The 20,421-nt window shown below is 41.3% G+C and overlaps 1 protein-coding gene across 2 annotated transcripts in view; it reads left to right on the top strand.

Annotated features, from left to right (window-relative positions):
* The window catches only part of SKIC3 (SKI3 subunit of superkiller complex), a 51,343-nt gene that overhangs the window by 1,145 nt on the left and 29,777 nt on the right, over window positions 1-20,421 (top strand). For both annotated transcript variants that reach the window (XM_075447219.1, XM_075447218.1), the window contains exons 4-18: window positions 459-556; window positions 1,064-1,207; window positions 3,746-3,837; window positions 4,495-4,570; window positions 6,462-6,602; window positions 9,652-9,750; window positions 9,846-9,954; window positions 11,764-11,904; window positions 13,587-13,688; window positions 16,568-16,701; window positions 17,339-17,425; window positions 17,518-17,621; window positions 17,739-17,865; window positions 19,092-19,271; window positions 20,087-20,211. In XM_075447219.1, the coding sequence (XP_075303334.1) occupies window positions 467-556; window positions 1,064-1,207; window positions 3,746-3,837; window positions 4,495-4,570; window positions 6,462-6,602; window positions 9,652-9,750; window positions 9,846-9,954; window positions 11,764-11,904; window positions 13,587-13,688; window positions 16,568-16,701; window positions 17,339-17,425; window positions 17,518-17,621; window positions 17,739-17,865; window positions 19,092-19,271; window positions 20,087-20,211 (1,751 nt within the window). In that variant the 5' untranslated portion in view covers window positions 459-466. The remainder of the gene's footprint in view (window positions 1-458; window positions 557-1,063; window positions 1,208-3,745; window positions 3,838-4,494; window positions 4,571-6,461; window positions 6,603-9,651; window positions 9,751-9,845; window positions 9,955-11,763; window positions 11,905-13,586; window positions 13,689-16,567; window positions 16,702-17,338; window positions 17,426-17,517; window positions 17,622-17,738; window positions 17,866-19,091; window positions 19,272-20,086; window positions 20,212-20,421) is intronic.

The following is a 20,421-nucleotide window of genomic DNA, read 5'->3' as shown; positions in this document are numbered from 1 at the left end:
GTAGCACACAGGAAAAACCCTGACCCGTAGGAACCCTTTGAGCGCATGTCCAGTGCAGCGCGCCTGTTAAGCACACTTCACTGCTTAGTAATTCCTCTTTTAAAAGAAACTGTGTGCAGGGTGTCTTCCTAGGAGCCTGACTGAGGTGTCTCTCATATAACACCTCTCCTACTATTTAAATTTATCGTTAACCTTAACCAAAATTTCATTCTGGGGTAGTGAATTTGTATCATTTCACTGTTTGGAATATTGACTTAATCCTGCGTTGGAGCTAAGCATAAGTAACTAATTTTAACCATATTAGTTGTTTCAGTATTTTTCAGTGCGGTGTGCATTTTGGCATATTGCACTATATTTCTGTGTTTAAAACACTCTCGTGCAATTACAGTAGGATATAAATAATGTTTTGAGTTCCGTGTATCTTTTTATAACAACTGATGTATGTCCTTTTTATTCAGTAGCCACAATGTCAAACAAGGAGGTGAAAGCAGCATTAAAGAGTGCTAGAGATGCAATACGAAATAAAGAATATAAGGAAGCTTTAAAGCATTGCAAGGTAATTATTTTTTTACTTGGAAGATGATCTTTTTCACACATATTGTTTGCGGTTCCCATACCCCTGCAGCTGTATAGTAATGCAGAGTGTGGAGTACCTTATTGATCTAGTAGTTGAGAGTGATTTTCAGATTTAACTTCATTCATCATTCACGTTAGTTGCCCACAGGTAAACCTTTATTCCTCTACCTTTTGTATTTGCTTATATGTGATAAGAAGAATATTAAGTCTAGAACAATAGAGATAAAAATCCATTTCTAATCCAGACCTTGACAGGAGTGCTGTAATTGCTGAGCTACTGATATGGTTACTGACAGAACAGTTCAGATATGAAGCATTGTCTGGCATGACAAGCTGAATTTATTAATCTTAGCCTTTTGCTAGTAATTACCTAACTTCTAGTATTACCATGTAGAATAATTCACCATACTGTAATGATAAAGCTCAATGCGTGGATCTGTAAGACTCATTTCATTCGTCAGTTTCACTTAAAATTGTGTATTTCCAGGCAGTCTTGAAGCAAGAAAAAAACAACTATAATGCTTGGGTGTTTATTGGGGTGGCAGCTGCTGAATTAGAGCAGCCTGATCAAGCCAAAGCAGCATATAAGAAGGCTGTGGAACTTGAACCAAACCAGTTACTGGCGTGGCAGGTACGTGAATGTCCAGATTCACTTTTTCTTTGCCTGAAGAGTGTCACTATGGAGATAAACATAGAAACAAAGCAGAGCTAAGACTTGCATTGTTTTTTCTGGAGTCCCTTAGTTCTACTGAAGCTGCAGAGTAGCTGAGGTTCATATTATTTGTGTGTCCGAAGTAAGGCTATAAGTGGCTGCATATGTTTTGGCCTCTTCAAGGACCTGCTTTGAGGAATCTGATGGGTTAGGGCACTAGAAAGTAGAGGGGTCCAGAAGCGCTGATTACTATTTAAGCATCACTTCCTCTGTGCTTAGGATCAGTGCATGCCCATGAGTAAGAAATCTAGCAAAGGAGGCAGGAGACCTGCATGGATGAGCAAAGAGCTTCTAGCGAAACTCAAAGAGAAAGGTCTATGGAATGTGGAAAGAGGGACAGGCCACTAGGAAGCAATACAGGAATGTTGTCAGAGCATGCAGGGAAGCAACGAGGAAGGCTAAGGCCCACCTGGAATTAAATCTGGCAAGGGCTGTCAAAGACAACAAGAAAAGCTTCTTCAAGTACATCAGCAGCAAACAGTTGACTAGTGAACATGTGGGGCCACTGTTGAATGGGATGGGTGGCTTGGTCATGGAGGATACAGAGAAGATGGAGTTATTGAATGCCCTCTTTGCTTCAGTCTTCACTGGTAAGGCAGGCCCTCAGGAATCCCAGTCCCTGGAGGTAAGAGAGAAAGCCTGCAGAAAGGAAGACCTTCCCTTGGTTGAGGAGGATCGGGTTGGAGATCATCTAAGCAAACTGGACACCCGCAAATCCATGAGCCCCAATGGGATGTGCTCACGAGTGCTGAGGGAGCTGGCAGATGTCATTGCTGAACCACTCTCCAGCATCTTTGAAAGATCCTGGAGAACAGGAGAGGTGCCTGAGGGCTGGAGGAAAGCCAGTGTCACTCCAATCTTCAAAAAGGGCAAGAAAGAGGACCCAGGGAGCTGCAGGCTGGTCAGCCTCACCTCCATCCCTGGAAAGGTGGTGGAACAGCTCATTCTGGAGGTCATTATTAAGCACGTGGAGGAAAAGAAGATTATCAGGGGTACTCAAGGTGCATCACCAAGGGAAAATCGTGCTTGACCTATCTGATAGCTTTCTGCAATGGCATGACCAGCTGGGTAGATGAGGGGAAAGCAGTGGATGTTGTCTGCCTTGACTTCAGCAAGGCTTTTGACACTGTCTCCTGTAACATCCTCCTAGGGAAGCCTAGGCTACGAAGATGAAGAGTGGACTGGAGCATCTCTCATACGAGGAGAGGCTGAGGGAGCTGGGCTTGTTCAGCCTGGAGAAGAGAAGTCTGAAAGGAGACCTTATAAATGCCCATAAATATCTGCAGGGTGGGTGTCAGGAGGACGGGGCCAGACTCTTTTCAGTGGTGCCCAGCGACAGGACAAGGGGCAATGGGCACAAACTGAAGCAGAGGAAGCTCCAGCTGAACATGAGGAAGAACTTCTTCCCTCTGAGGGTGACGGAGCCCTGGCCCAGGCTGCCCAGGGAGGCTGTGGAGTCTCCTTCTCTGGAGATATTCCAGCCCCGCCTGGACAAGGTCCTGTGCAGCCTGCTCTGGGTGACCCTGCTTCGGCAGGAGGGTTGGACTGGGTGACCCACAGAGGGCCCTTCCAACCTCTGCCATGCTGGGATTCTGTGATACATAGCAGGGTGAACTTTAGTTTCAGTGTATTTAAGTTTAATGTGTAGACTGTGTAGCAGTGAAACATGCAAGGGAGAACATGTATTGAAACGCATACCGTACATTCATCCATGCTTAGGAATTTGCATCCTTGTAGCTCTGGAAACATTTGACAATGTTTATCTCATAGGAGAGAAAGTGTTTTCTCTAGTGAGGTATCTGCAGCTGCCAGTATCAAGTGGCTTGTTACTGAATTTTGTTATTGTTACTTAAAAGCAACAGTGTACATTTAAGATAGCTGCGTGCTGGGTGGTGTTTGCACGGCATGCTGCAACTGTGTATAGTTACAACATACAGTTGTGTTTTGGAGACTTGTGAAGGAGAAGGTTGCATATTAAGTCTGTGTCTGATACCAACAACTGATACTTTTCCAAGGTAGTAATGTTCTTAGTATTTTCAATGTAACTGTGTTTTTAAAGTACAACTGGTAGTGCCTGGTTTCAAGGTATGTTGAAATTTTGCAATCAGATTCTGGCTTTCTGTTACTAAGACAGTATGATATTTGGGTATAGATCTTTTGTCACATGAATTAGTGCACTTTGTGTATTGTCTGTTATGCAGACAAGTTTATGTAGTATGTGTAAGTTTCAAATAGTTGTTGGTTAGGAAAGTGAGGAAAGCTTTTAATTTAAAATAAATAGATTCAGAAGGCTGTGCAAAAGTATCAATGCAGGTTGTGCTCAGAGATAACTACATTAGCACGTGACCCCTTTGAAGGCAGTGGAATAATTTTTGTAGGCAGAACTTGCAGTATTCTCGTAACACAGAACTGTTGACATAAAATCATACTTATTTTTTATCTTTTTTTTTTTTTAAGGGATTAGCAAATTTGTATGAGAAATCCAACCAAGCTGATGTCAAAGGAGACTTAGCAGATGTTTACCAGAAGCTCTTGGAACTCTATGAAAGGTAAAGGATATTGCATACCATAATTCAGTCTACAATTTCTAGTTCAGTTAATGCTATTGCTGATACACAGAACGGCCTTTCCTTTTTTTAAGCCTTGTCACATCAGTGGGTCAGCACTTGTTAATAAGGTTTTCTGTTCCTGTATAGGTTTCTTGATCCTGTCCCTTGTTGTAGAGTAAAAACTCTCGGAATGGTTGTACTTGAGGTGAATAGTTCAAAGAATTCTGTCATCTTATGCCTTCTGTCTAAACCCACTGCCTTGAAGCGTTTAGCTGTCATGGTTCATTGTCTGCATTAATAAGTAGGCTTTTTTTCTCTGCTTTAAGATCACAGAACATATGTCATCTGATTCATATAAGTACAGCTCTAAACAAATCTAATTGTCAGCTGTCACTGTAGCTGACTGGAGTATTCAATTTGTTTTCTTAATTTGAAAATTGTTCAAAAAGGAAAGTACAATCCCTTTAAGTAATTTTTGTTTTTTACTAAGTTACAGCAACAATGAGTAAAACTTTTAGGGCAATCTGTAGTATTTATTCTAAATATTTGTTTGGCAGCTGAACCTCTTAAAAAGTGATTTATCAGAATTTGAAAAACGTGATACTATTTTATGCAAAACTTAGCTGTTTTGTGTGGGATTTTCTTCCTCCTTTCTAGTGGTGACAAGCAGAAATGGTGTGATGTATGTAACAAGCTTGTGGAACTGTATCATCAAGAAAAGAAATATTTAGAGGTAGGATAAGCACTTTACTTTCTCCCTTCTAACAAAGAGTTTCCATTTGATCAGAACTAACTACTTTTCATCAAGGAATCCCCAATTTTTTGTGCCACAGACCACTGAAGATCTCTTTGTGGACCATAACCGGGATGATCTGGCTTTAACTGTTTTCCTTTCTTTTCCACTGTGTAAGACTTGAATGTAATCCATTAAACTGACAAAGCCTGACAAAGAATATTATTATGCAGGCTGAAAAGGTGGGATGTCATTCTTTTGTTTTATTCCTGTAAGTCAGGCGTGATCCCAAATGCACATTTAAATGCAGTATGTGTAAGTCAGGTGTCCTGTGCCTAGCTTGGCCAGTTCTGGGTATCTGATTAGCCCTTCACTGCTGTGGTGATCCCTGCCTAGACAGTCCCAGATACCTCAAGCCAAAGGGTAAAGTGGAATTTGTATACCACCAGCACTTGATTGTCTGTGGTTTACATACAGCATTCCCTGCACAATGATAAGGATAAGCAAAGCTGCTCCAGGGCAACCCAAGCTTCAGCCCACCTGGCACTGCCGAAGTCCATGTCAGCATGACTGTGACTGTTGCAGAAGTAGTCAGCCGTGCTGAGAAGAACTTATGGGTACTGATGGACAAAAAGTTGGCCATGACCTGGCCATGTGCACTCGCAGCTCAGAAGGCCAACTGTGCCCTGGGCTGCATCCCCAGCAGCGTGGGCACAGGGCGAGGGAGGGGATTCTGCCCCTCTGCCCCGCTCTGCTGAGACCCCCGGGAGTCCTGCGTCCAGCTCTGGAGCCCTCAGCACAGGACAGAGCTGGAGCTGTGGGAGCGGGGCCGGAGGAGGCCCCAGCAATGATGCGAGGGCTGGAACCCCTCTGCTGGGAGGAAAGGCTGGGAGAGCTGGGGCTGCTCAGCCTGGGGAAGGGAAGGCTGCGGGGAGACCTTAGAGCAGCTGCCAGTACTTAAAACATTCAAAGTCGGGTTGGATGAGGCTCTGAGCAACCTTACCCAGCTGAAGATGTCCCTGTTCACTGCAGGGGGGTTTGGCAGAAGACCTCTAAAGGTCCATTCCAACCCTAAGCATTCTGTGACTTTGTGGCCCTTGTCAGCTTACCACGAGGTGGAGCTGCTAAATGCCTGAATAGCTCAACAGTAAAGTTGCCTGTAGTTTCTGTAGTGTTACAGGGTGCGTATGTTTGCAGTTACGCTATTCATTCTTGCTTTGCTATTCAGAAAGGTTGCTTTCTTACAGGGTAGTCCATGAGCTTACTCTATGTCATTTTCTCACCTTTCCTCCAACAATGAAAGATGAAAAATTTTTCATATCTCTTAGCACCAGGATGAAGACTGCTAATCAGCTCCTAAGCTGCTTTGCATATGAGGTTCTGAAACTAAATTCAGTGCTAATAGTTTTGCGTATGAAGACAGACTTCCACTAAGTGCGAGAGGAAACCACAAGTTAGCCTTCAGGGACCTGTTATCTCTTTTTCAGTTCTGTTGATTTTTCCACACTGGAATTTCAACACATACAGAATATGTTTCTGTTCATAATGTTGTACATCCTACAAGGCTTCCTTTGTTTCTTCAGGGTTTATCGGAGGACTGTTTAGGTCTGTCTTTACTGTTGATTTCCTCCAGGAACTAGAGTCAGGATTCATACTCTTTATGTTGCCCTTCTTATTTTACTGTACGTTGGAGGGCAGACAGGTCCCACACAAAGCTTTGGAACTTGTTCTTGCTTTAATCAGGAAGCAGGTAAATCTGGGTTGTTACTTTAGATGTTAACTCTGTTGTCTACCCTGGTGTGGTAGACTAGTTAACAGTGACTGGAAAGCTTGTATCAGACCTCCAGTTTTTTAAAGAGTGACAGCGTGGTTCATTTGTTCCTGTTGACAGGTGGCTGAAACATGGCAGAAATTAATACAAATGAAACAGGAGGAAGGTGCAGAAAAGGCAGAGCTTCATCAGCTTTGGAAGAAGATGACCCAGTTACTGAAAGACTCTACACAGAACCGGGATAATAAGACTGAGCAGTTGGTAATGTTTCTCACTCCTATTCATGTAGATATAACTATATGTACAGTGCAGCTAGACTTCAAATGAAGCCTTAAAAACCACGCAAACTTGTTGACTGTTTGTCTCACTAGCATTCAATGGTACTAAACTCTCAGGAAAAGGTGGGTGATTTTACCTTCTGACAAAAACAGTGAGGGTGCAGCAGCCTGGAATGGGCCTTAGGTGGAATAAGGCACTTAAATCCAAGCAGTGCTCTTGGAACTTCTTCATTAACTGCCTGCTAAGTTCTGCAGGAGTCAAACTTTGCTCTGTAGCACAGTGATGCATTGTTCTACCTTTACGAGAAGCTTCACTCATAGGCTGTGACAGCGTGGTGGGTTGACCCTGGCTGGACGCCAGGTGCCCATGAAAGCTGCCCTGTCACTCCCCTTCTCAGCTGGACAGGGGAGAGAAAACGTAATGAAAGGCTTGTAGGTCGAGATAAGGACAGGGAGGTCCCTCAGCAATTACCGTTAGGGCAAAGTAGACTCAACTCAGGAAAATTAATTTATTACCAATCAAAATCACAGTAGGGTAATGAGAAATAAAACCAACTCTTCACCTTTCTCACACCTCTCCCTTTGTCCCAGGCTCAGCTTCACTGCTGATTTTCTCTACCTCTTCCCCCCCGAGCGGCGCAGGGGACAGGGAATGGGGGTTGCGGTCAGTTCATCACACGTTGTCTTTTCCGCTCCTTCCTCCTCACACTCTTCTCCTGCTCCAGCATGGGGTCCCTCCCATGGGAGACAGTTCTCCATGAACTTCTCCAACATGAGTCCTTCCCATGGGCTGCTGTTCTTCACGAACTGCTCCAGTGTGGGTCCTTCCCATAGGGCAGTCTCTCAGGAACAGGCTGCTCTAGCGTGAGTCCTCCATGGGGTCACAAGTCCTGCCAGAAAACCTGCTCTGGTGTGGGCTTCTCTCTCTCTACGGGTCCAAGGTCCTGTCAGGAGCCTACTCCAGCACAAGCTCCCCATGGGGTCACAGCCTCCTTCAGGCACCCCCCTGCTCTGGCATGGGGTCCTCCCTGGGCTGCGGGTGGAGATCTGCTCCACCGTAGACCTCCATGGCAGCAGGGACAGCCTGTCCCACCATGGTCTGCTCTGTGGCTGCAGGGACAGCCTGTCCCACCGTGGTCTGCTCCAGGGCTGCAGGGAGAGCCTGTCCCACCATGGTCTGCTCCAGGGCTGCAGGGGAGCCTCTGCTCCAGTGCCTGGAGCACCTCCTGCCCACCTTCTGCACTGACCGTGGGGTCTGCAGGGTTGTTCCTCTCACGTCATCTCACTCCTCTCTCCCAGCTCCTGCTGGTGTTGCTCAGGTTTCCCCCCTTCACTTCTGAACTCTGTGATCCCAGAGGTGCCACCGCTGTCGCTGGTGGGCTTGGCCTTGGCCAGCAGCAGGTCCATCTTGGAGCTGGCTGGCACTGACTATGTCGGACACAGGGAAAGCTTCTGACAGCTTCTCACAGGAGCCACCCCTGCAGCTGCCCCCCAGCTACCGAAACCTGGCCACGCAAACCCAATACAGACATTCTCCAAATCAAGAAACTCCCCTCTGCGTTCTTCCAGGGTGGAAGAGGTAGCTTTGCGCTGTTTTTCCATTTCTTCATATGTAGTGCTTATCCTAGACAGCAACATTATGGTTCACATTTTCTTTTCTCCTGTAGATTTTAAGCTCTCACTGCTTAGGAGAATGCCAAAGCTAACTGGAGCAAACAGAATGATTATGGGTTATACTGATACTGTGTTCTCTGTGGCCAAAGTTTATTTATGGAATTTATCTGTTCTTGCAAGATGCACCTACTTCCAACAGGAAGGGTGGAAATTTCTCATCACAAATCTGGTTGATAACAGTGCTCCAGAAAGGTTAGAAAATGTAAGTTGAAATAATTTCAGACAGCAGAAGACTGAATATGGATCTCTGCTTTTTGAGAAGGCAAATGCTTGAACTTATGAGCTATTATAGAACAGAGGTGCTGCAGGCAGCACTGCTTTGCTTCTTGGGGGACAAGAGGTTTAAAACAGAAAAAATATCATAAATATCAGGAATAGGTTTCACATGTAAATCTACAGTTCACATTACTGCAGTCTTGAGTAAAGCACCTGAACCTGGAAGGGTGTGTGTTGAAGGCAACATCCGATTCAGTATTTCACATGTGACGTGCCGTGGGCAACTTTAGCATGCTTGTTTGGTAGCCTGCGTTCTGTAGAGCCTGTGTTCCTTGATACATAAGGAGCCAAGAAGCAGAAGACTAGATTTCCAGACTAGAGCAGGGGGAAGGCTGACAGCTAACCATTGAGGATAGTAACCTAGGTTTTGTAGTACCAAGTCCTTCTTTGAGTTGGGATTAGCTATGAAGAAGAATCTATGTTCTTACAAATTTTACCTTGTGCCCATCTTACGTTACGAAACAATATATTACTGCTTCATCTTGTACTAGACAATTAGTGTGCTTTTTTTACTTCACATTAAAGAACTTGCTTTTTGACTTTCTCTGTTTCACAGTACTGGTGTAAACTTAGTGAGTAGGATACAGATAATAACATGTAGCTGTCCGCTTAACTATGGAAGGGCTGGAAGGCATGTCCTTCGAGGAGCAGCGGAGGGCTCTGGGTTTGTCTGGTTTGGAGAGGAGGAGGCTGAGGGGTGACCTCGTGGCTCTTTCCAGCTTCCTGAGGAGGGGAAATGCTCTTCTCCCTAGAATCCAGTGATAGGACATGTGGAATGGTTCAAAGCAGTGCCAGGGGAGGTTCAGACTTGGCAGTTGGAAGCGTTTCTTTACTGAGGGGTGTTCAAACCCTGGAACAGGCTTCCCAGGGAGGTGGTTGATGCCCCAGGCCTGTGAGTGTTTAAGAGGTATTTGGACAATGCCCTTAATAACGTGCTTTAACTTCTGGTCAGCCCTGAAGTGGTCAGACAGGTGGACTGGATGGTCCTTGTAGGTCCCTTTCGACTGAACTATTCTATTCTGTGAAGGCAGCATTTTCCTAGAGTCATTGTTTGTTGTGCTCCTAATTATTTCTTGTTTCAGCTTTTGACTGCATTTGAACATGCGGTGAACTCTGCTGACACTGTTCCTGGTGAAGACCATCAAAATCTTTACAAGGACTTTATTCAGTGCTTGTCAAAAGTAAGGTGGTGTTAATCTGTCTGCATCAGTGAATCGATGTAATATTCCATGTCTGGTATTTCACGCTAATAACTGTTTATTTTTTTCCTTTCAAGTTCCCGCATGAAACAGCTCGGTTGGAAAAGGCTTGTAATGATATGATAGCTTTATATCCTACTGTGAGTTACCCTTTAGAAGTACTTTGCTTGCACTTCATTCAGTCAGGTGAGTAGGATGGATGTAGGCATTTTGGGGGCTTAAATTATTTCTTTTATAGTTAGTTTTGTGACAATCTTCTTACAAGTTTTTACCCTTTATGACCCAATACAAGTGCACTATTTACTTTTATGTTGTATTTCTGCCTCTCTGGAAATGAAACGTGTTTGGTCCCGTGATTTGCTTTTTCCTAGCTCTGTAACTGAACAATGACTGTAAATTGGCAAAAAACTTCTGCGAGTTACGTCCAACTCTGTCAACGTACAAAGTCACAAAGAGAGAATGCCTTACAAAACTCGAAAGCAGCCTCTCCGGTTGGGTGAAGATTTGCTGCTTAAGCTTAGAAGAGGGAAATAAGAATGTTAACCAGTGCTCTGAGGCAGAGGACGGGCTACACCTACGTTTTTCTTGACACAGAAAATCTCTTTTGGTGAAAAAACCAAACATTTGTGAAGCTTTCTTCAAAAGAATGCCTGGTGAATAGGGAATAAACAGATCTGTTTAGATATTTAAGTAGAAAAGGAATATCTCTGAGGATAAAAAATACCATGATGTGTTCAGTAGTGCGGGGACCTGAAAGTATGCAATTGCTATTTTCAGTAGTTCACTGAATAGCGGTGCAGTAGTGTTGGACACTTTCTCAGCATTTTCAAAGATAACTACTAAATTTTGGTCTTTTCATTTCACTGTTTAAGGCATCAGAAGTTGAGTTGATTTCTTTTTAAAACGAGGAAAGAAAATCAGGAAAAATCCCTTCTGTTTTGTATAAAGAGAAATAACTTTTAGCTTAGGTAGAAGAATACATTTTCCAGTTTTGAAGGTAGGCTTCATGGAATAATGCAGTAACATAAAACGAGAGAATTTTTCACTTTGATTGGAAAGGATGAAGACAAATGAGGCCCTGACTCTCACTTCCACATGAGAATGCTTTACAGTTTGGAGAAACACGCAGAAACTAATTTCCAAAGCAAAAGGAGCATCTCGTTGGCACAGTTCTTACGTGCCAACACTCTGACAACATCTCACCATCCCACAGCAGTCTTGGGTTGGACAGGATGATGCTTAGGTTTTAGTAAGGCTGTTTATTGATATCTGAGTAATTCCAACTATGTCGTAGTCCTTCATGCCTCAAAACTGTGGGCCTGTAACTGAGATTCATTATTAGTCACCTTTACCAAATACAAATCAAAGGCAAACTTTATGTCAAAGAAGTCCATAATTTTTTTGAAGAAAATAATGGTTCAAAGACTGTAAGCCACAGCAGTTATTTTAAACAAGGACTGCCAAGTCTACAGTCACAGCTAAGCACAAGCATTAAAAGTAGTGGCATCAGTTAAAATTAAGCCAATACATTAAATTCTGTGTTTTCACAGCAAGGCTGTTTCAGCAAGCTCATCACAGCAAATTTGTAGGTACACAAGGCCTACCCTGGAAGGAAATTATTTTGATTCATATATGGCAGATTTTGACATGTGGGCATTCAGCTGGGCTTACATGAAAAACACTTGAAGGAATTAGTTTTTATTAATAAAAGAAGTATACCTGTAGTAATTTAACACAAGTGGTTAAAAATTCAGGTTTCATACTGACATTTTATTTTGTTTGGTGGTACTGGGTATTTAGATTACTGCTTGTTTTTTGGGTTTGGTGTTGCAGGTGGAGGGTGATAAATATTCAGTACCTTTGGAAGAAAGTTTAGTTAATAAATTCATTACTTTGGCCTCAAAGGATATGGCTTGTATTTATTTAGATAAGGTATGCTGTTGCCTTTTTTTTTTAAACTGAAACTCTATATAATATTTCTTTTTCTGAAAAAAGGTACTGTGTCGGAAGAGGCCCTGCACTGTTTTTCGAGGCTTTTGGAGATGGATGCAAGTAGTGGTCCAGGCATCATTGGTTTTGGTATACAATGCCTCCAAGACAAGAAATACAAGGAGGCTGTTAAGAGTCTTACTGAAGGTAAATGTGTAATATGAGGTGTAAGTAGTCTATAACTTGAATACCAGCTAGTTTATGCTAGATATTTTTGGAATCTTATACTTGCATAGTACTTTGCCAGTTCTAAGACCGACTAGGTTGTAAAAGAATATTCAACACTTTCTCTGATGGGGCATTGAAATTTTTTAAAATACAGTTTTAAGTATAACATCTCTGAAGTCTGTCATTGCTGTTACAGTCAATTCTGTAGTATTTTAGAGTGATCAACTTTAAACTTTTTTTTTAATCTGACTGTTATTTGGGAAATAGCTAGCTGAAGCAGTAAATACAGCAATAGCAATTAATGAAGGAAAGTGGAATTTATGAAGTAAAATACAATGCAGGTCCTCCAATCTAGTCACTACGTTTCTATACTGGAACAAAATTTACTTCCCTTTGAAGTGACATAATTTTAAATCCTCTTTAACACTTACATTGGGTAAGCGCTTGTATTGGATATCTAAAGAGAAATATTGGAGGATTTTTTTTTTTTTTTTTATGGTAGCCAGATTTGCTGAAGACTTGGCTTACAAATCTGTAATTATCTTCCTTGGACTGAAATGGCAAAGCTCTTTGAAAGTTGTTTATACTAGTGGCAAAATAGGACTCTCCACTCTCACTGTGCTGGCCATGGAAAATTCGGATAAGTTTATTGAGAAATCTGGGTAAATAAGCATTTGTGGTCTAGCAATCATGAGTCCATCAGGTTGTGCTATGATAGCCTGCATCATTTCACCCAGGTGTAGAGTAAAGTTGTTCTGAAATTGGATTTTGGCATATTCTACAGTATTCTGGAGTAGCTTATCCACAGTGAAATAACATGTCTTGCCTAAAATCTGACATAAAAATTTCAGGTGCTTAAAAGGAAAAAGTCTTCCATGGAAAGCAAATTTTTTTGACGTAAATGGCCATTGGATATTTTAACAAAGCATACATCCTGTTTTTGACAAAAGATACATCTTCCAAATAATTGTATTTATTTACTTTTACATGTGATACTCTGCTTCTGAAGGGGAGTATCAATGGGCAAGGCTCTTGGTGTCAGCAGAAATGTGTAAAACTTGGAAATAATGTCTCTCCCAGTAAGCCAAGTGTTTGCATCTTGGGCACTGAAGCTTTAACGCATTATTTAGTAGTAATACATCTGTATCTCTCAGAAGACTCAAATTCAGTTTAATTATTGAATTTTTAACTAAGGCAAGTTTGTCAGGAAGTTTCAGTGAAACACTTGCCATCATTTTTTGCTGTCTTGAAGTTCTGTAGCCCTAAGAAAAGCTGTAAAGCAGTCTACAGGCTGCTGGTGTTAATGTCTGATGAAAGTGAAGAGCCTTTTTCTTTTTGAAACAAAAATGCACCTTAAGCCAGTGTTTTGCATTTCCTCACTTTTCCTTCTTTTCCTTTTCTGTATATGTAATGTTACATGCAAAATTAAGCCTAATAGAAGCTTGCATGCTGCTTAGTCTTTGCCTTACTGCGTGGAGGCCTGTATATGCAAAACAGTTTGAAGTAAGACTCAGAGAATAAAAGTCGCTGCAGGTCTTATTATCTGATTGATAATATGTTTTTGATGGCATTTTATGGTAGCACAGCATTAGGCAACTACAGTGTCTTTGCAGCCTTAAGTAACTTTTTTTAGGGCCTTTTTTAAACTCTTCTTTTATTAGGTTTGCAGAAGACTAGCCAGTGTCCAGCAGCATGGCATTATTTGGCAGAGGCACAGATGAAGATTCACAAACACCGGGACACTGTCCTGTCCTGCAATCAAGGTAACTGCCTGCTGACTGAAAGAGCAACCACAGGGGTACATCACTTTGTGTAGTCCAGCCAATGTGGCCTTTGCATGGTAGGTCGCAGTTAGCAGCAGTCACTGCTGTTTGCAGTCTCGCGGCTTGTGCTGGTGTCTCCTGATTCTCTTGGTTTATGATAACTGAAAAGGACCTGCTTTCTCTTTTCCTGAGACTAAATGCATGGCTAATCAGAATCAGAAAGCTGTCTGATGGTTAATATTTAGAAGGTTTGCATTCTGATGTGCTTCTTCAGCTGGTGGTTGACCAGCGCCACCAAGCAGCAGGTAGTTGTCTGAAACCACAAGGGTAGACGTCACAGATTTTTAGTCTGGTGGACTTCATATTTAGACTTAAAAGATAAGATTTTAATTGAGTTAATGTAAAATGCAGAAATGTTGCGTAGTACAACTGCATCTTAAGAAACCTCACTGTGAGTATAAATCTTCATCCGTGCTACCAGGGACCGAGAGCAGTTATTATGATCTAGCGATGCATGTCTAATCTGAATAGAGCTGTTATCTGATGTTTATAAATGAGCAGACAGCCAAAGTGGACTTTTCTGACAGGGACAAATGCAGTGAAAAACTTCTCAAGAAAGACTTGAAGACATAAAAGCATGCAGACCTGGCTAAACAGCCATGGAAAATTATTAAAAGCAAGGGGAAGTACATGCCAGCGAGAGAGATTCAAAAGGCCTATAAATTTGAGTGGAGGAAGTGCGGAAACAGAACAAAGTAGGTAAAAAGAAATTCATTGCAGAAAGAACAAAAATGAGGTGGTTTTTTTCTCATCTGTGTTCCGTGTGGAAGAGCTCAAGGTGACTTCTACACCATGACTCTTCTTTTCAGGGAATTAATCAAATGGCGTGTCTGTGATTATAGCATTAATAGAAGTTGCTATAAAACAAGAGAAGAAAAATTAGCATGATGGAACTATGAGATACCAACCTAGGAATTGACTGAGGAACATAAAGATGAAATTGCTGAAGTACTAAGTGATTTATGTAACTACTGGTTTAAACTGTCTTGGCACCCAAATGCTTGAAGGTAGATAGCGTGACCCTAACTTGTAAAAAGGGGTTCTAGGAAAGGTCAGGGAAACCACCACCAAGTTTGGTATGTTCCATGGTTTAATTAGTTAAAACTGAAAGAACAGAGTTAGGGAATTTATGTAGACCAATCATTCTGGGGAATAGACAGCATGGCTTTTGTAAAGCAATGATTTTTTTAGAACTCCTTGAAGGAGTTTACAAGCTCATGGGTAAGGAAGATGTGATACAGTCTACTCTGATTTCCAGGTGGTAATTGATAAGATCTCTTACAAGACTGTAAAGGAAACTAAGCAGCCTTGGGTTAAGAAGTAGACTTGTAGCATTGAGTGTTTTTTTGTCAGTTTCAAATAAGCAAACAGCTAGAGCACAGTATAGTAATAAAATGTGTTTTCAGGCTGGAAGGTAGTGTCCTTGACATTTTCTCTAGTACCTGTGGTGTTCATCCTCTCTTCTAGTCCTTTATGAATGTTGAGGAATAAGGTTGTAAAGTTTGCTGCAATTCAAAGCAGACTGAAAAGCTCTAGAAGGAGATTACCAGAGTGGGCAACTAGGTCTAAAATAATGAGTAGCATTGCATAGTCTTACATGCAAAATCATGCAGTTGTGAGAAAATGTGTTCTCACAAAGCTATGCTACAGTCTTGTTGAAGTAGAGAGCAGAAAGGTCCTCATTTTGTACAAAAAACGAGGACTGTTTTTTTCCGCTTCTGTGCTTTACAGGCAAGTCAAATATTAGAAGTTACAGGGAAGGGATTGTTAATGAAACAGAGCAGCAATATGCAGTTGTTTTAAGAACCTTGGCAGCGTGGTGATATCTGTGCAGTTTTGGTACCCACCCACTCCTTCTCACAAAGAAAATACTAGTAGAAGCTAATAGACTAGTAATAAGGATGATGAAGTGTATAGAAAATGCAGCATGTGAGAACAAGTAAATAACCTGTAAAGTCCTTTTCCAGCCTGGAGAAGAGGTGATTTTGGAATCTGCAAAGTTGCAAGTGATGTGGAAGATGGATAAAGATCAAGTGTTTTGCTTTCCTGTGTGAGGTCTAGTTAGTACCAAATGAAACTAAAAGCTGGTATGCTCAGAACAAGCAAAAGAAGTTTTGTTTCTCAGTGCAAAGTGTAAGTTGTTGTGCCTTGCTAAAAGATGCTATTGATGCAGAAAGTTTCCTTGAGTCCAAAGAATGTGTGGGAAGTGGGAGAGAGCTGCTTTATGCTTGACCTGTTTTACTGGCTGTATCAAGTCAGACAGAAATACATCGTATGTGAAAATGAATACAGTTAATTGAGTTATTCAGAAAGTTCTTGCCTTTGGAGAATGCTGAAGCTCAGCACAGATGCCCTTATTCTCTGAGGTGCGATTATACTGTGTATTGGAGAACTAATCAATACTGTGTGGAAAGGTGCAAAGTTACCTTTGCGCAGGCACAGAGTTAAATCCCTGGTTTCAGCAATATTTGTTTCATTTAGACACTTAAGTGTAAAACAACTTGATTGAAAGGTCATTGTTCCTTCAGAACACGGGTTGGACAAATCTAGCATTCCACTTATAAGGCCAACAGCTAGAAACCAATCAGTCTCTCCACATGTCTGAGAGGACCTTTCTAAAATTGGTTTAACTTTTAAACCTCAGTGAATAGAAATTTTGCAGAACAATTTCTTCAACATGGGTTAGAGCAGTCAAAAAAATTATTCTAAGTGGTGCTCTATTAGACTGAAAAATTGTAATCAACAAGTCACTGGGAACAGTGGTGCTCTGTAGTTCCTTCTTCTGTTTTTACTTAATGGAATTTTTCTCTTGTCAACAGCACTCGAGGCTCTTGGGACTCCTGAAGGTCCTAGTCTTCGGTGGAAGAACCTTATCCTTCAGCTGAAAGCAGAGGCTTTGGTTAAAATAGCTGATGCTGATGCTGCAGAAGAAGCCATTAAAGCACTTGAGCAGGTATTTTCACTGTCTGAAGTGTATGGAGTTTTTTATTTTTAAAAGCGCTGTCATCTTTCTGTACTAAAAGCTCAAGCTGTAAATTTCTGCCCTTGCCTCCTTTTTTACATTCTGTGTGGTTTAGACAACTGCTACCAGCTATGGTGTAATCCAAACACTCCTTCTCTGTTATTTTAGGCTTTGCTACAATACTTCTTCATTCACGGTTCTGATTTTAGAAGCTGTCGCTTTTGACCTTGTCTGGTCTTGCTCAGTGCTGCTGGGTTCTTGTTTGTTCTATGGCTGTTGCTCATCTTAATGTGAATTGTTGTTATAATCCTACTCCTCATGTCCTCCATTCACTAGTCATTAGTCATGAACAAGAGTACATTACTTTAAGATTGAACGGTTAAGCTTTAAGCAGAAGTTGCTTCCCCTCTATTTTGCCTCACACTAGTCCTTCACTATTTAGACTTCTGTACCTTTGTCCTTGCTCTACAATCTTCTACCTGTTCTCCATCAAAGTTATTCTGTCTAAGGCTTTGCAGGGGTATCTAAGTGTTTTCTTATCTTTGTGTGATCTGCCTGCTTTTGACACCTTTGATTTCTTAATGTAGGGAGAGAATAACTTGGACGTGTCTATTACTTGGTTTTCTAGATTGAGGATGCAAGCAGCGATCCAGTGGTTTTAGCTATCAGAGGTCAGGCTTATCTGAACAAAGGTTTAATGGATCAAGCTTTAAAGGTTAGTGCTGTATTGTCATTCCTAAGTAGAGCTAAGTAGAAATCTTGGTTTCATAGAGGAAATAACTAGGGGAGAATGACATCCTTTTGCAGATTTCACAGGAGCTTCTGGTGTCCCACCCTGATCTGGCTGAGTCCCATGCTCTAGAGGGTTTCATGCATTATTCCCAAAAGAACTATGAAGAGGCAGAAAGAAGGTACATTTATTTTTTAAGTTCCTCTACAGGTATACGGGGGTGGGGGGGAAGACTAGAACATAGAGTTTTGGAGCTTTTGAGAGTTTGTCTGGTCTGACCTCTGTTCTTTTTATTTAGTTTTCTAAATGCTATTGAAAGAAAGGCCGAAACTGCAGAGTATCATCAGTACCTGGGGCTCACATACTGGTTCATGAGTGATGAGACAAAAAAAGACAAAGGAAAAGCACTCACTCAGTTCTTGAAGGTAAAGGCTGCTTTAACTATTCATACAGAATTTGTGTTTTTGTGTATTAGAAACCAGATTTGGACAATACGCTGCCTGTAATGACAGGTTTGAATATTCTGCTTATTACCATTTACAAGCTTCCAGAGCCAGTAAACGAAGTTCAGCTGTGCAAAAAGGCATTGCGGGGAGCTTTGCAGATACCTGGAAACTCCCTGCTTTTGTTTTCCTCTTTTCACCCAATTCGTGAGGTCTTTGATTTAGCCAAAGATAGTGGTGATTCACTCAATCTTCTCTCCTTGAGGCCTGTAAGGTTGAGGCCTCTAGATGACCAGTGAAGATATTTGATGGCATTTTGAAGTGAGGAGGGCAAAATTCAAGTTGGGAAAAAAGGAAGGAAGGAATAAAGATGAGAATGGTGTTAGATTTTCAATGTCTGTCTGGGAAAGTTAGTCAGCGAAACCCCACAATTTGTACATTTTTCCTGATCTTGGGGTTTTGGTGGTTGTGGATTTTTCTCTGGAGATAGGTAAGAATGTGTATCCAAAAGATTTAATCTGACATCTTTACTGGGGACACAGAAGTATACAAAATAAGACTTTAGACATTATAAGGTCGCTGTGTAACTTCATAATATGTGTTGACAACTCAAATCATTGCCTACTGTTTGCACTTCAATAACAGCAGAGTATACTGGAGAATGTAGTTGAAATGCGTAATACTTTTGGTTTTAAACTGTTTTATGTGAAGGGGTTTTTTAATTATTGTAAAAGCTGTTTTCTGCTGCTTGGGGGCTGTGGGTTTCTTGAGTACAAACAAATCTGCCAAGTGCATCTAAAAAGGAACTTAAATTTTAGAAAAGACCAGAGTGAATTGTGAAGTAATATTGTAAGAATATGAAAATAATGGTTGGAATGGAGTAAAATGTGAAAATGACGGGATGTAATAAGGAATTGTTTTCTCCTAGCACAACTAGCTTGTTAGTGCATGCACAGAATGCTTTGTGCACAATTTTGTGCACTGCATGAACAAAATGCTTTGTGTCCTGAGGTTTGTAGCAGATTCTGCAAATATTTAAAGCTCAGGTAATCTCTGAAATCATAAAATAGTTTGACCACTCAGATGTATCACAGGAGGAGCTTAAATAAATTGATAAGCAGAGATTGAAAAAGTAGTTATCACTGGACCTGTCCATCAGTATAATCCTTCAAAACGGTGTCTTATATTGTATTCATATTTCCTTATAGGCTGCAAAATTGGACAGCTACTTGGGAAGTGTCTTTTGCTATTTAGGTAACTACTACAGAGACATTGCTGGAGACAAAAGTAGAGCTCGTGGTTGCTATAAAAAAGCTTTTGAACTGGATGAAACAGATGAAGAATCTGGAACAGCAGCTGTAGACTTAAGTGTGGAACTTGGAGACACGGTATTGTACACTTCAGGGCTTTGGATTACTGCTGTTTTTCTGTTAATCCTGCTCTTTGAGGAATCACTTCAGGTTTCCTCTGCATTTGAGAATAAGGTTTGGAAACAGGTGTTCTGTCATTGCTTAGCATCTTTCAGAATTGGACCTGTTTCAATTTTATGCTTCAGTTCCAAAATTAGTCTGTCTGGGGAGAAGGGCAGGGGAACCAAGCAGAACATTATAGTCATCATATATGTGATTTAGGTGAAGGATTTTTTCAGTAGGGATCATGAAGGGAAAGTTAGTTTTCTTATCATGCTTAACTCATACCCCTTCTCTATCTTCCACCTTGCTGCTTTCAGGAAAAGCATACAAAGTCATCAGAACATATTAAAAAATGTTTCTTACATAGCGTTGTATAAAAAGTTCTTAGCCTGTGATATTACAGAGCAAGAAAGAAACCCATACTTTGACAGACTCCATTTGAACATCTGGAAAGTCAGTCTAAGTATCTGACTTGCTGCAAATACTTATGTCCTTCTCTAGTTTAAAAAAAAAATTAAAAAGTAGTCTCCGCAAAACTTCAGGAAGCTACTGTCTATTTGCAAAGACAGGTGCATAAGAAATAATCACATCTGTAGATGTGATCATTCCCTCTTCTAATCTGCCATTCAGCCTGCCAACTTTAAAAAGCCCCTGTAACATTTCTTCGTTACAGTAATTAACAGATTAGGCAGTTAATGGTTTGCTGGATTAGGAGTATTCTGCTTTTACAAGAACTTTGTTCTTTACACGTATGTATGTTTACTAACCTGGCATTTTTGATGCTTTGTTAGGACACTGCTCTGTCAATCCTGAATGAGGTAACTGAAAAAGCGAGTCCTGGTACAGCAAAATGGGCGTGGCTTCATCGTGGACTTTACTACCTGAGAAGTGGTCAGCCGTCACAAGCAGTGCCCGAGTAAGAGAACTAGTGGTTGGTTTAAGCCTTTTTCTATAAATCTCAATAAAACAGTCTTTGATCGTAGCAAGTTTTGAAAAGAAGTTAGCTGGTTGTAGGATGGCTTGTACTAAACAGTGGGAAATGGATCTGAGCAAGCTGTGTCTATCTTCAGTTCCAGAATTAGCACGATGCAGTCTTTTCAGCGTAGCAGTGTTCTGTACTAACAAG

This window comes from Opisthocomus hoazin, chromosome Z, assembly GCF_030867145.1.
Source record: "Opisthocomus hoazin isolate bOpiHoa1 chromosome Z, bOpiHoa1.hap1, whole genome shotgun sequence".
NCBI classification, from domain to species: domain Eukaryota; kingdom Metazoa; phylum Chordata; class Aves; order Opisthocomiformes; family Opisthocomidae; genus Opisthocomus; species Opisthocomus hoazin.
The sequence above is the reverse complement of the archived record's forward strand: the minus strand, read 5'-3'. Positions and strand labels throughout refer to the sequence as shown.